Raw genomic sequence first — 15,544 nt, 5'->3', positions numbered from 1 at the left:
AATTAATTCAGCAAAATTGATGAACTTGATCAAATGATGCCAGCTTTTATTTACACATTTCATTACCCCTCCATGCCTCTTAGCATCTTCCTAGGTAATCCCATTCCTCTTCCCCCCCCCCCGGGGGGGGCTTTAGATAATATAACTGGGATCAGTTAGAGTGGGATATTTTTTTTTTAAAAAAAAATGTTCCATTGTTTTGTATTTGCTTATAGCAGGAGTTTATTGTATCTATCTTTGTTTATAACTGAAAATCAGAGATGGAAGAAAAGGAAGAGATATGCCGCCAGAGCCCCAGCTAGCAAGAGTTTTTACACCTGTCTGTGCCCACCACATCTCTTCTCTTGTACCCGACAGATTCTTTTCTGTCTAGGCCCTCTTTGAATATTAGCCTGGTGATGTGACTCTTGATGAAGAAGCAGAATGAACTCCCAGGTCAGGGAGATTAAGACTGCCATCCCAGAATGTATGGAATTTTTCAGCGAACTTGAGTCATCAAAGAAGCCCCTTTGGGTGTTTTATCATCACTTCTTCTTTAAAAAACAACAACACAAAGCCAAAAATGAATGAAGCACATATCTTTGAGAAGAAGCAAAATTAACCATTTCTTGGACGACAGTTAAGGGATGTAGTCATCTCAGTACTACAGGGATGACTCAGTAAGAAAAGTCTGTTCTGTTCCTGCCTTAAATTCTATTTATTCATTGACCGAAAATAGGTGTGGGGAATCTTTGACCCCCTAGATGTTACTGGACTACAACTTCCATCATCCCTGGCCATTAGCCAAGTTTGATGGGAGTTGTAGTTCAGCAATATCTGGAGGGACAAAGGTTCCTGACTCCTGGCTTAGAGCAACTTCACTGCCATCACTTTATAGAGTTCTTTTCCTTCCTTTCCCATGTGGTGCCTGCTCTAATCCACCCCATGTAAATTCTAGCATGTAGATGAAAGACCACAAAGTGATTGCAATGTGCACCCAAACACAACAAAGGAACGGGGAAGCTTTAACTAGAACAACATGTTGTTTACACTGCATTATAGCCACAAAGTCAGTAAAGCAGGTATACATGTGTAAAACAATAATACAAAATTAAAATGAGTTGAATAAATATTGACAGGACGATGTTGTTGTTGCTGTTGTTGTTTAATTTTCTATACTGCCCTTCATCCAAAGATCACAGGGTGGTTTACAATATAAAAACACAAAAATACATAGGCCTGGGAGAAGAGCAATGCTTTCACCTGATGCTTAGATATATGTAACCAGAGTTTTTAAAGTGTAGATCACATTTTTATTCTCCGTGTAATAGAATCTAACTTAAATTTGAGACTAAAATTTAGAGCCAAACATTATTGACTGTCCATTCATAGTGTAGTATTTGTAATTTGACTCTTTTATGCACAATACATCATATTTCAAGTAAATAATAATAATAATAATAATAATAATAATAATAATAATAATAATAATAAATATTTATACTTCCCTAAACAGCGCTGCCTTCAGGTGTCTTCTAAAAGTCTGGTAGTTGTTGTTCTCTTTGACATCTGCTGGGAGGGCGTTCCACAGGGCAGGTGCCACTACTGAGAAGGCCCTCTGCCTGGTTCACTGTAACTTGGCTTCTTGCAGTGAGGGAACCGCCAGAAGGCCCTCAGCGCTGCACCCCAGTGTCCGAGCAGAACGATGGGGGTGGAGACACTCCTTCAGATATACTGGACTGAGGCCGTATGAGAAGAAAGAAGCATTTCTGTAATACTATAGCTCGCTTCTAACCCAGAAATGCATGTGTGGCCTAAAAGTACTATGTCCACATTTATAATTTACTTAGGAGATGAAAACATTATCAGAATTTTAATATCACTTGTAATGTAACAGGTATTATGGTTAATATGGATGAATACAAAATATAGATTATGAAAATATAGATTATGCAGTTGAAAATGTTCACAATAGGATTCATGGAAAGGGGAAGTCGTGAGACTCAGAGAAATCTCTGTATATGGATATGCATTTGGTATTGTTATAAACTCATTTTTGTAAAATGACCATTCCAACTACCAGTGAAAAAGCATAGGGTGGGATTCACCTAATTCATGGTGGCATGGCTGGCCATGGAAACACTACAATGCTTTTCCTGGGTTCCCAAACTCCTATGGGCAACTCCAGGCTAGATACTTTTCAGGTCCTCTGTAAGCTAAGTCCTCTGTGGTTCTAAAGCTAATGTAGATTCATATTTTCAATTTAAACTTAAACAGTTTCATAAGGGTGGATAACCTGTGACCCTCCAGATATCGCCAGACTCAAAATCCCATCATCCTCAGCCAGCATGGATGATGGGACTTTTAGTGCAACAATATTTGGAGGAGCGCAGGTTGGCCATATCTGCACAGGCGGACATCACTTCTGCCTGGCGGCACCCTTTCACGCATCCTCCCTTCCTGCTGTAGTCCTATGTATGGAACCTTACACTGTTCTATAGACTCTACCAACCCCCATGACTAGTTTTTAAAGGCCTGCCTGGTATGGGGAGTCTTGCAGTGAGAAGGGGACAATTGGTGAAAATCAGGGGCCCTGCCTTGCACGTGTGGAAATGCTTTCACTAGTGCAAAGCCACCATTTGTTATTTAAAATATAACAGTATAGCCACACATCTAAGTAGAGTATGGAAAAGCTGGAGATCTATCTTTTCCTGCGAGAGACAAAGCTTAAAAATTAAATGTCGTGCATTTCTTTATTTTCAGATTTGTTTGCTCTGAATAGACAGTAGACAAGGAGAATTCCATAAGATGCTCCACTTTGATCATCTTGAGCAGCTAAAGGCCATAAAGAAGCATCAGAAAGATCAGCTTGATTCCCAGAGAATAATTCACAGCAAAGGGTCTGCAATTCCTCTTTGAAAAGAAGAAGTGCAACACCCACACTTGGCATCCTATTCTCTGTTCCTGCATTCAATATCTTCTTGTTCAGGCTGGGGCAAAGATTAGTGCATTAAAGCATCCTGGCAATTATTTACTCAACCTTCTTTCCTGGACAAGTGTTCAAAATTGTAGAGGTTTATTTCCCCCCCCCCTTAGAAGGAATCAAAGGCTAGTCCTTGCTACACCCAATCAATGAAGCACTGTCCTAACCCTTCCCAGTAAGAGTGCAGAAAGGGACAAAATGCTAGAGGCAACCTTACGGCAACCTTGTCTCCAACCTCAATCCAGCTGCGCTGGGACCAGCAAAGCAAAGCAAAATCCATACGGTTTTAAGAAACCCAAGCCTGACTTGGTTGCTGGATATGGCTGCTTGGAAGGCCTGCAAGGAAAGGAGAGAGAAAGCAGTGAAAGATGTTTCCCAGCTGGGAAGAATCGCCCAGCAGAGCCAGAAGAGCAAGAGGTGAAAGAGTCAGCAAGAAAGAGTTTCTTTCAGGAATCTTGGAAAACCAGTGGAGATATGCTACCATTCAAGGGAGATGGCAGCGGGCTGATATCAGGGGGCGGGTGCCCCATGACGAGAGACTCTCCAAGGCCAGCTTTGGACTTGCTCCAGCCTGGGTTTAGCAAAAACGGCGACCCGAGTCAAGAATGGAAAGTGGTGAAAGTGAAGCGAGTCCTTATTTCTCCTGTGGCTGAACCTAGGAAAGCAAGTAAGTGCGGCCCTACTTTTTTCTCCCAGCCCTGATTCTTGTCATGGGAAAAGAAAGAAAAACACTATACATTCCATGTGGTCACTGATGGTGCAGCCCTGTGCTCAGTTACTTGCTTATGAATCCCATAAGATTCAGCGCTGCTTCTCCTGAATCACACTGCATGTATGGTTTAGCAGCCAGTACTCACCCACTCCTGTGAGTATCGTTCAGTATTTTTCCGTCATGGTGAGGCTCTTCACCCCTGCTCTCCTTCTCATGTGGGTGTTCTTGCCACACTGCCTAGAGCAGCAAGCTAATCACTTGTGGGAGAGGGACGGGACAACCTCACTCTTTCTTGTGGGTAAGGCAAGTAGCTGCTTGTTTGGCCATTATGAGGCTGAGATGGTGATCATAACTTTCCTAGGATGCAAGATTAGCTGGAAGTAGCTTCCAGTATGACACACACAAAAGGTGCAGATCAGAGCAGCTTTTAATGTTTGTGTGGAGATGGGAATTATTTAGGCAGTACTGCACTCACCTGATTAGTGGTTGAGAGAGATCGGCTCAGCTGGATCTGAGTTTCCTTTGACTTTTTATTTCTCGATTGCTTTAATGATTAATTTCTATTACATTCCGCCACCTTTTGTGCTAGGAGAATATACTGAAGGGCCTGACCAGGTATTACACCAGGTCCACAATAACAGCAGATTTTGCCCCAGCAAAGCAACTGAAAAAGGCTTATAACGTGTTATGTGCCATTCATTACGCAGAGAGCGTGTTCTCAGGTGCATGTATATAATTTTTCTAAATGTGGTTACTGTACATTTAAAACAACGGGGGGGGGGGGTGTTAATGTGAGCCTTGCTTCTCCAGGGTGGCAGCAGGGGAAGGCAGGGTGCCTGCAAGGGCACTGGCCCATGGGATTCTGCCACCTGAGGCAGCTGCCTCAGTCCAGGTGGGCCGGCCCTGGTTGCACATTACACCTAGCCAAGGGTGCCCATGAAAACTCTATCCTTCAGTTATTCTCAGTTATGTAGGATCTCTCGCCCCAGGTTTTGATGCTAGCATGCTCTGTGCAGGGTAAAACAGCAGCATAATGTCACGGTCTAGGGGACAATATGGCTGTCTGTCTTAGAATCTCACATAATAACCGTCCATCACTATAAAGCCATATATATCTGTGGATGTTTGTCTAAAAACCTTGCTTTGGGATTCCCATGATTAGACTTGCTGAGTCTCACGGGAACCAATTAGGATTGGAATCTGACGAAACTGTGGCATCTTGAAGAGCTTCCCTTAGCTCAGAATGTGGAGATGGGTGGAGCTTTTTAGCTAATCTAGCATGGCCATTCATATGCCTACCAACAAACCATTTCCAGAAATTGTTGGGTTACTTTAAGAGTCCAGGTTGGCAGACATGATGGAACTGCAGTCTATTTTCCAAAGGGAAAAACAATTGTTCCTGGATCATTTTTTTAAAATGACAATTAAATAGCAGAGCTGCTACATAAACCAAAGCTATGACGTATATAGAAATTATAGTATATAGAAATTAGACGTATGTGGTGCTTTGCCCTGAAGTATAAGGTTTGCCCTGCCAACATTGTTAATGATAAACTTTAAACTGTTTCAGCTAGAGTTCTCAAAACTGGCCAGTGATTGGAGATGCTTGGACTTTAAAACTTGACTGATTAGTTTTGTAATGTTTTATAGGGACAACTTGAAAGATATAGCTTATTAGCAACAGCTTATCTGGCGCCTTTGCTGTTTTGACATTCAGCAGTCATAAAGCTAACCAGTATTATAATTGAAAGGCCTATCATACACAGGATTGTCTACAATGATTGGCATGGCTGTCTGGGATTTTAGACTAGGGTTTCTCCCAGCCTTACCTGGAGATGCCGGGGATCAAATCAGGGACCTCCTGCATGTAAACTAGATTCTCTGCTACCACTGAGCTACAGCCCTTCCTTATGTACAGCTGCCTCTTTTGTAATCTGCTTTTGCTTGGCAGGTTTCAGGAAGCCTCTGTGCACCAACCTAATCTATGAATGGGCCCTCGCTGTTGCGCAGTTGGTGATATTGGTGATAAGCGTCTTCTTGCCTCGGAGGCCGTGTCTGCCCTATCTTTGGGTTTATTTATTTACTTGTTTCAACAATTTCTATACCACCTAATGCCATAGTTTCTAAGTGGTGTATAATGAAGTTACAAACAATGTTACAAAGGATGTTGTTGTTGTTTAGTCGTTTAGTCGTGTCCGACTCTTCGTGACCCCATGGACCAGAGCATTCCACTGCCTCCCGCAGTTTGGTCAAACTCATGCTAGTAGCTTCGAGAACACTGTCCAACCATCTCGTCCTCTGTCGTCCCCTTCTCCTTGTGCCCTCCATCTTTCCCAACATCAGGGTCTTTTCCAGGGAATCTTCTCTTCTCATGAGGTGGCCAAGGTATTGGAGCCTCAACTTCATGATCTGTCCTTCCAGTGAGAACTCAGGGCTGATTTCCTTAAGAATGGAGAGGTTTGATCTTCTTGCAGTCCTTGGGACTCTCAAGAGTCTCCTCCAGCACCATTATTCAAAAGCATCAATTCTTTGGCGATCAGCCTTCTTTATGGTCCAGCTCTCACTTCCATACATCACAAAGGATAAAATCAGTTAAAATTAAAAAGTCAGAAAGCCTCGCTGGCAGTAGTCTGTTCCCATCAAGTCTAGCCACAACATTTCTCACCAGCTGGAGCTTTCTGGACTAGGTGCAAGGATAAAGCATTTTCAATTATCTGGTCTTCAGCTTACTGGGGCATGAATTACTGTGGCCTGGCTCTGCAGGTTGCACTGATTTACTGTGCATTTGCCACAGATGTACCACAGAACAGAGGGAAGAGATAACAATGCAAAGACCAACAGGAAAGTAGTTAATAATAATAATAATAATGATAAATTTATTATTTATACCCTGCCCATCTGGCTGGGCTTCCCCAGCCACTCTGGGCGGCTTCCAACAAAATATTAAAATACCGTAATACATCAAACATTAAAAGCTTCCCTAAACAGGGCTGCCTTCAGATGTCTTCTAAAAGTCTGGTATTTGCTGTTCTCTTTGACATCCGGTGGGAGGGCTTTCCACAGGGAGGGCAGCACTTCCGCGAAGGCCCTCTGTCTGGTTCCCTGTAACTTGGCTTCTCGCAGTGGGGGAACTGCCAGAAGGCCCTTGGCGCTGGACCTCGGTGTCCAGGTAGAACAATGGGGGTGGAGACGCTCCTTCAGATATACTGGACCGAGGCCTTGGATGAGAGGAGAGTCCAGGGGTAGAAAAGACATCAAGGTAACCTTCCCCCACCTGGAGTACTGCAGAGGTTTTGGACTACAACTTCCATCAGCCCCAGACACCACAGCTGGCTGGAGCTGATTGGAGTCATAGTGATGGATCTTAAGGTTCTAGTAAAAAAAGGAGGAGGATAGTAGACAAACTGAACATGAACTGAAGGTGCCACCTGCATTATATTAGAAAGATGTTAGGAAGTTCACAGTTGATCTTTGACTTGGAGAAGGCTGGTATAGGAAGGCAAAGACAGATGCATTTAAACGTATTTGGTTTCAGAATTCACTCAAAAAATTATTTTTGAAATATATCCCCAAAACGGCTGGGGAAAGCTACAATTTCATGCACATTAAAATATCCCAGTACCAGAGATGTCTGCAGATGGGACATTTCTACATTTCTGCCTCAGAATAAGGCGCATGTGGGCTCCCAAAGATTGAGTTACTGCCACAATAGTGTGAACTCTGCAATTTGGTACACAGGTGGACTTAAACAGCATAGTTCTGCATGGAAGCCACCTTGTGTCAGCAGAGCTTGCAGTATCAGATATGACCCTTTGTCCCTTATCCTCCAAAAACATGGGGCATGAACGTTACCTCTCAGTAGATGCCCGCACAGTGCAAATAATTCCTCACCTGGGGTTCCTACTCCCTTCTGTTCATTCATTCAGAGAGGATGGAGAACATATAAATAGAAATATAGAGGGTCACATTGCCTTGGTAACCTGTTGGGGACACTGGAGCCAACTCCTAGGGGCTGAGATCCCTTTGCCCCCCCATAAAATATTTGAGGGGGCTGCCCCCGAAGTTGATGGGCATTGTGCATGCACCACTTCTTGTGGTCGATTATGCGGGGGTGGGGTGGGTTACTGGCCCTCCTCCCAATATTTTATTCAAGTTGGCATCCCTAATAGGGGGCTGCATGCCTATAGCGGGCAGAGCCCCCCTCCCCCACTTTTCCCTCCCACCTTGTCACCTGCATGCAACTGAGGCCGAGGGCCATTTTCAGCTGCCCTCCGGTCCCCTCCTCCTGGGATCAGCTTCGGATCGAGGAGGGGCGTGCCTGGATTTCCAGTAGCCGCCCGGAGGACCGAGCGGAGGAGCGACTGTTTTGATCTCTGCGCTTGCACAACGCCTAAGCTGCGTTTGCTACTATTAGGTACGACTCCTATTCACCTTTTAGGGAACTGACAAGTTGTTGGTTTTTTTAAAAATAGGCAAGGGGGCGGATAATGCTGCAGGAAACCAAAAGGGCTATATATCTGATGGGGAGAAATTTGTGTGATGAGTTAAAAAGAAAAGGGAAAAAGAAAGAAGTGCGCGTGGCGATCGGGGGTGGGAAGGAGCGAGCGAGCGTTGAATTAAATAAATAAAAACCGAGAGCACCTCGGCAGGCACTAAGCTTGCGAGTCCCAGTGAGTCAGCCGGGCTGAGGCCAGCGCACTCCCTCCGGCTCTCTGGCTGCCGCCGCTGCACACGCAGCCAGAGCGTGTGGGGCAAAGTCAAGTCCCCGGCTGGCCCATCCTTGCTCGCCGTGGGGAGTCCGAGAAGGGGTTTGGGGTGGCGGCGGCTCTCCACCCTTTTCCCTTTTGACAGACACGGCCAGTTGCTGCGCAAAGCCGGGTCACCCGATCTCCCTTTCGGAGGAGCCCAGGGAGCCGCCGCCGCCGCCAGCAGACAAACAAACACAGAGCTGCTGTGCAAAAAAAAACCCCGGCAGCGGGAGAGAGAGGCTGGCGGAGGAGGCGCCTGGAGGAGAGCGAGGAGCCGGGCGAGCGGCAAAGCGGGGAGTCGCGGGGTCCGGAGCGGAGGTAAGAGGCGGGGGCGTGGAAGGCGGAGGGGCTGCGGGGGAGCGGCGGGCAGAAGGGAAAGTGAAAGCTGCGCCTGCCCTCCTCGCCTCCAGCCGGATGGGCTCTCATGCTGGGCAGCGGGCGAGCTGAAAGGAGGGCCGAATGGGTGGCTACTAGCCGCGGGGCTGGGAGTTGAGGGGCGTGCCAAGGCGACCTGCCCCACGAGGCCCCAGGTAAAACCTCTTCCCTCCCCCCACGCCCACAAGCGAACCCTCCTGGGATCCCCACCCGGTGCGCTTGTTTGGTTGCGCTACTTGTTGCTTGCGGAGGGCGAGTCGAGGGGCAGCTGATGTCACTTCTTTGGCCGGCTTGCGGTGTTGGCGTCTCCTCGCTCGCTCGCTCGAAGTCCCTCGGAGTCCAGCGATTGCCGCCCAACTTCCCAGCTGTTGCCAGAGAGGGATCCGATCGCCTCCTGCTGCGATCTCAGCAAACTCTTGGGGGTTGCTTTCCCTCGGGAAGAGCTGCCGCGCGCGTCGGGGCGCATATTGGGTGGTGATGGTGCTTTTGGATAAGTAAGGACCGCCGCTCTTGGAGGGGAAGCGTCCCTTAAGGGTCTCCCCCATCCGTAAGACGTAACCTCTGAAATAAGGCATCGATCAGTATATAAACACTCGCAGGATGAAGGACCTGCTGGGTGACTGAGGTGGCTGCTGCTATTCCCTCTGCTTCTTTCCCAACGTTTGCACTTTCTGTGGGTTGAGGGGGTTTACTGCATGTCCACATTCCACCCCCCAAAATGCATTGATTTGGAGAATCCGATTCCCCCGTGCAGGGCAACGATGATGCCCAAAGCCTTGCTGGTGTCACCAGTAGCTGGCATGGCAGAACAGGGGAATTGCAATGGTCAGCAGCAGCAGGTGTTGGGAATGCCATTTGGGAGGGATAGAGGGAAAAGGCCCTTTCCCAGTTCCTCTATTCCAGGTAGTGCCTTGGGGATTTGCACTGGGAGCTCCCATGATGTAGGGATGACCTCATTCCAAAGGCACGTGGGTCTCTTTGGCTGCTTGGGCTGAACATGCAGCGAGGTCCTTCTTTTTCTCAATTTGGATCGAGGCTGCTTTTGGTAGGAAATGCATCAAAAGGCATTATTTCATACTAAATGGCAGGAGAGACATGGACTGTGGCTAATGTTGTGTGGTGGGAGAGCACTGGATGGGAGTGTAGACACAGCCTTTAATTATACATTTGGCCTCTGCAGACCTTCTTCATGTGGTGGTCTAAGAGGAATGGGTTGACTTGCAAATTTGTAGATTGTGGTGCCTGAAAGCAGAGGCGGGAGGAGAACAATGAAGAGAATCCTGTGGGATGTGATGGAGCTGAACATCTTCCATATCGTGGTCATCAGGTCTTGCATCATATTATTCACTCTCCCCTCTCAGCTCAGCCTGTCGTTCAGGGTTAGTTTTGCCCTTCCATCTATTATCACCTTGAAACCCAACAGGCAGAAAGAAGGGAGTATAAATAGAAATTATAAGTCAGTAAAAATAATCTGCCAACCGGAGAGCACTTCTGAGGGATGAGTCCATTCACAGCCATGTCGTCCTTTGCTCAGAGCCTGGGTCTTTGGGCATTGCAGCCAAAACTTTCTATGCATCAGGGCTCCACCATGCATATTTTTAGATACTTAAGCTACCTGTCACTTTACTTATTTATTTATTGCATGCGTATATCCCCCACCTCTCCTCCAAGGAGTTCAAGGTGACATAGATGGCTTTTCCCTTCTCCACTTTATCTTCGCAACAGTTGGGGAGGGTTGGTGACTGGCCCAAGGTGAGCATCATGGTTGGTCCTAGTCTATCACTCTAGTCACCGCACTAAAAATATCCAAGGAGAAGAATACTTCTGAGCCACCTCTATGGTGTCTCTTTCTCTGTGTCTAGCCAACAATTCTCCTGCTAATGCTAAATCAGATGAAACTTCTTGAGAAATGTGGGCAAGAAGCCACAGAAAGTTTAGTTGCTGTAGCTGTCCCGCCCACTAGGCTGCCACACAACGCTGGGCAAGTCACCTTGCTTTTCCATTTGCCAGTCATTTTCAAGCTTTCTACATTTAAAAAGAACCGTTTAAAAATGGAGTTTCTTTCTGAGATGAGAAAACCCCAAATGTCTGCACAGGGGACCCCTCTGTGTTAGACAAGAGTCTGGCGCATGCTGGAAGGAGCACTGAACATGCCACTGGGTGTCATCAATGTTATTTTTTTTTGCCCTGATTCAAAATTGTATCCTCCACATCACTTAGACCAATCTGCATGAAGCCCTGCATGTACTCAGAACATACTTTAGAATGTACCCCGTAGTGTTTCTGCGATTGTGAAATACAGTAAAGATTGCCATTGGTCAACTTGGCCTCCTTAGGAATGTAGGGACATGAGAAAATGCCTTAAACTAAGTCAGACAATGGCTCCATCTAACTCAGAATTGTCTACATTGACGGGCAATGGGTGTCCTGGATTTCGGGCCATGGCGGTACCAGGAACTGAACCTGGGAAAATCTGCATGCAAGGCAGATGCCCTGCTCTGTGGGCCTTCTCTTTGAGGAACCTCTCATAAGCAACCAAGGACTCCCCTGAACACAGTTTAGAAACTATTTCTTTGTTCTATAGTAAAAAAAATTCAACGTCCTTTTTCTGAGGAATTTTTATAATACTCTGGGAGGAGGGGTGTGTTTCTCAAAACTGCCTGAACAATCAAATGTCTCACCCATCACATTGACTCAAGGTTCAACCTGCACTATCCAGTCAGGTCTTGAGTGATAGGAATTTAGAAGATAGATTTCTAGAATTTGGAAGCTGGAAGGATGTTTGTGCAAAGGATTTTGTGAGTGCTTAGTCTCATCCCTGAGCAATGAGCAGGTTGAACACTCATACTTACAGCTACAAAGAGTACCTGTAGATGTTTATGACACAATAAATGTGCTAGTCATTAGTCTTTAAGGTGCCATTGGATTCTATGGTTCTGGAGCAGATAGTTTGCTACAGCCAACTAGTAGCACTAATCTTCCAAAGTGTGAGCCCAACAGCTTTCTTCCTTGAGTGAAGTAGCAAATGCTGCACCCACAAGTCAAGATACGTGGTACTCAAGGCTACGCAAGTTATTTTGCCACCTGAGGCAGAAAAATCAGAAAGCATATCCTTTCCATGTCAGTAATGTGTCAATAACTGAATAGCTAGCAATGTGCTGTTCTTTCACGAATGATCCCCCAAATCAGCTGCCTAAGCTGACTGTCTCACTTGCTCAATGGTGGGGCCAGCTCAGCTTGACTTCAGCAATTCAACCAAAGTAGAGTATGCCACACAGGCAAGACCACAGTGGAAGCAGTTGTGAGTCTGTTGCCGATTTGAATTGCATCCAACAAGTCCCCTAGTAGGGCAAAGATTTGGCAGGTGTAATACATGATTTACAAAAATAAGAACTAGACAGAAATTGATGGAGGTTTTTTTTTGTTTTTGTTTTTTGGCAAAGCTAGGATGATTCTTGGTGGGTACAGGTTTCAGCTTTTTGATCAGCTTCAAATGCTGATGAGTTCAGTTTTCTAGAATTCTCCTGTCATTGGGATCTGGCATTCCTTTAAACTCATATTCAGACTTGACAAAATTAGCCTAGGGCTACTCTCTCAGTAACTACAGATCTGCTATGGCACTGGAAAAATGCTGAGTGACTATTCAGGGCAAAAGGGTCACCCTGTGATTGCAAAGGAGTCATCATGAAGTCAGCCTAGAATACCGGTGTATTGCGCAAATGATAGTTGTCTTGGGCTGGTTTTGTGGTGGTGCCACGTGTGAGCTTCAGTGCCATGCATAGACTGGACTGGATCTTCCTTAGGAAACAAATGCCATCTCCACATGGTGCCCAGGAGATCTGAGCATAGTTGTCAGTGATGATCTATACCCTTTCAGATTCTTTGCTCATCATCTATGGTTTGTGTTGCTGTATATCAAATGGACTCTTTTTGTTGATCCTCTCACTTGGCGTCAGGCCAGGCTCAATGCACTGGCAAATTTTATTTTATCTCAGATTGCAGTTATGGCTTCACTAAAGTGTGTATTTTCATCACAAGTAAAGAGTCCCAGCTAACAGGGTCTGTGAATGGTTTTTATCCATGTGCTGTTTTTTCAATGGTGGAGATGGTACGAACTATTCCCCAGGAGGAATTCAGTGTTGCACTATTATGATCCTTCCATCAAAGCAAACATTCCTGATTGCCGGATGGAACAATCTTCCTTCTCCTCATCCGCCCCCCATGCACTGTTCTGGGGGTTCTTCTGACACCCCTCCACCCTGAGCTGATTTGGATAAGGAGAGCGGGAGAAGCCCTGCTGTGCTAGCAGGATTCATTGTGGTGGCTCCCACCAGCACAACTGTTTAGTTGAGTCCTGCCCCAACCTCCAATATGCTGTGTTGGGGAAAATTTGCTTTCAGAGATAATAGCTCCACAGCTTCCATGGCTTCTTGGATATTCCACAAGGGATAAGGCTACTGTCCTTTAAAGAGCTTTCAAGTAGAGCAACATTTCATAAGAACATTTATCTGAATAATAGTAGCTTTTTGATGAGAGAGTTTATGACTTCCTTGGAACTCTTTATTTGGAACAGAATGCTCTGGGAGGAAGTTTTTTGCGGTTTTGCAGATTCTTAGGAAATGACAAACTGAAGTTCAACCTTTGCCAGATAGGTATCTGTATCATCAGGCTGTTTCCAGCGGACGATACCATCTTCTGATCTCATGGTCTAGTGGAGATGTCCGTTCTACTCCTTTAAGAATGAACAGATGAGAGCAAGTCACACTTCTTCAGTTTGAAAGGATTTCAGACTAGGCTTTGTTACCTGGACCTGTGATGCTGTGAGATGTGCTGGCTGCAGGGTTGTGCTTTGAGAACAACAAGATGGCAGCAGATCTCAAGGAGAAGCACCCTAAAACATCTGCCCTCTAACCCAGGCTTCACCAACCTGCTGCCCTCCAGTCATTTTTGGATTACAGCTGCTGGGTTTGGCAAAGGCTGCTCTGACTCTCGTTGTTTACTGTTCACAACATGCCATTAAAAATAGGTTCAAAATCACAGGTTGTAGTGGTATTGCCTAGTGCTGGGAATAACCTTAGGACATCGCTTGTGTTTTAGTGTAATCTGCAGAAGTTACATCCATTGTGTTGCTCTGTTACTGTTAACTTTTTAATATGCTTACAATATATATTTCAAATTATCTCCAAAAGGATCTGCCCAGTTTTGGGCAGCCGCCATCATTTACTTGGAATGTGATACCTACCAGCAATATCTAGAGACCATTTGTTTTTGAGGTTCTTCTGTACTAGTTATAAGAGTGAGGCATTATATTTCATCTGTACATCAGCCAGGGTTGCCAGGCTGCAAGCTGGTGAGCCTACCTTTCGCTGTCGATAAAGGTATGTTTTCCAGCAGATGCAGTGGTAGACATTGCAGCTGCTATGCTGCTAACTGCTCTAGGATAAAGTTGAGTGCTACTCATTTGAGCAGATGGGACAGTATGGCAAGGGATGCCACCAAGAAGTAGCAAAGCAGAAAGGGCAGGGGTAGCAATTACTTCCACTCTATTAACATTGCAATTGATAAAAGTAACTGTGGGTTCTCTAGATTGCTGCTTAGTAGCTCTCATATATCAGCTACATGCAGATATTGCAGAGAGAGAGAGAGAGAGAGAGAGAGAGAGAGAGAGAGGAAGGAAGGGCAACATTTTCCTTTCCTGGTCATACAGGGCACTATTTATTTCTACCTTGGGCCATTTATGTTCGTGTGTGTAGGCCTTGGATCATTGCTGAGCTGCTGGCAGGTGTGGCAGTACTTACACCTGCTAAGGCTCACCTTAAAAGAAGCAGTTCTTTGCCCCCACTGTTCTATCTCCCACACCCTCACAGGAAGAGCATGGCAATGCAAGGACTACTTTTTATTACACAATGATACAAGTTCTCTGAATACCTTCTCCATCACAAGTCAATGCACATCAAGGGAAAAATCTTCCCACCAGGGTCAATGAGTGTGCAACATCCTCAGAGGAATCAGGGTTCCTGTTTCACTTGGACCAGATGGATCTGCAAGCCCTGTGTTATGCAGAGCTTTGATGTGTGGGAGCAAAAGTCTGAAATTTCATAGGCGGACAAGCAAATGCGTATGTTGCCTTACATGGGGGATGGGGGGGGAATATCCCACACAGCTGTTGCTAAGGCAAAGAGCCAGTCAGTTGTCTTGCCAAGAAACCTGTCTTTATTTCTTTATTGTCAAAAACTTGAAGCATTTGAAGGAAAATGCAATGTTTTCCTTCTCTGGTTATATATAGGATGCTACATTACGTATTTAAATTATTTATCTTAAATCACTACATGGGATGAATATATGTGTGTTTGTTTGTGCACATGCACACACAGGCGCGCACACACTCACTAGGTTTGGGGTCATTTCTTGTAGGCCTGCCACTGCCTATGAAACAAAGAAAGGAAGAAAGTCTCACCTGCAAAGGGATTGCTCAGCTGACTCAATCCACCCCTGCCTGGCTCATTTTTCCTCACCACTGAAGTTGACAAACCCTACCATAAGCTCATTCAGCCACACTGGATAACATTCCTAACATAATAGACCTAGCCTGAACAAAGCCGTAACTCACACCAGATACAGTCATGTTGCTACCGGAATGGAATCCAGACAATAATCTTGCCTGGTATTGTCTGGTGGTGAGTACCTTTTACCAAAGGCTCGGTAGAAAACATTGTTAGAACGAGGGGGAGACAATTACCCTGCCAG

At 45.6% G+C, this 15,544-nt stretch overlaps 1 protein-coding gene and 1 long non-coding RNA gene across 4 annotated transcripts in view; both read left to right on the top strand.

The window, feature by feature from the left end:
* Window positions 1-15,544, top strand: part of SYNPO (synaptopodin) — an 81,507-nt gene that overhangs the window by 18,032 nt on the left and 47,931 nt on the right. Inside the window, exons 2-3 of one of the 3 annotated variants that reach the window (XM_083424384.1) lie at window positions 2,743-2,879; window positions 3,079-3,629. In XM_083424384.1, the coding sequence (XP_083280510.1) occupies window positions 3,161-3,629 (469 nt within the window). In that variant the 5' untranslated portion in view covers window positions 2,743-2,879; window positions 3,079-3,160. Of the gene's footprint in view, window positions 1-2,742; window positions 2,926-3,075; window positions 3,630-15,544 lie in introns of all 3 variants that reach the window. The other 2 variants (XM_083424383.1, XM_083424382.1) reach the window with 2 other exon arrangements.
* On the top strand, window positions 7,491-14,466 carry LOC310670014. Its single transcript, XR_014507479.1, has 2 exons — window positions 7,491-13,569; window positions 13,774-14,466. It is a non-coding gene; the product is annotated as an uncharacterized lncRNA (long non-coding RNA).

Source organism: Podarcis tiliguerta, assembly GCF_965153285.1.
Source record: "Podarcis tiliguerta genome assembly, chromosome: 2".
Lineage (NCBI taxonomy): Eukaryota > Metazoa > Chordata > Lepidosauria > Squamata > Lacertidae > Podarcis > Podarcis tiliguerta.
Note: the sequence above shows the minus strand (reverse complement) of the source record. Positions and strands in the feature narration are given on the sequence as shown.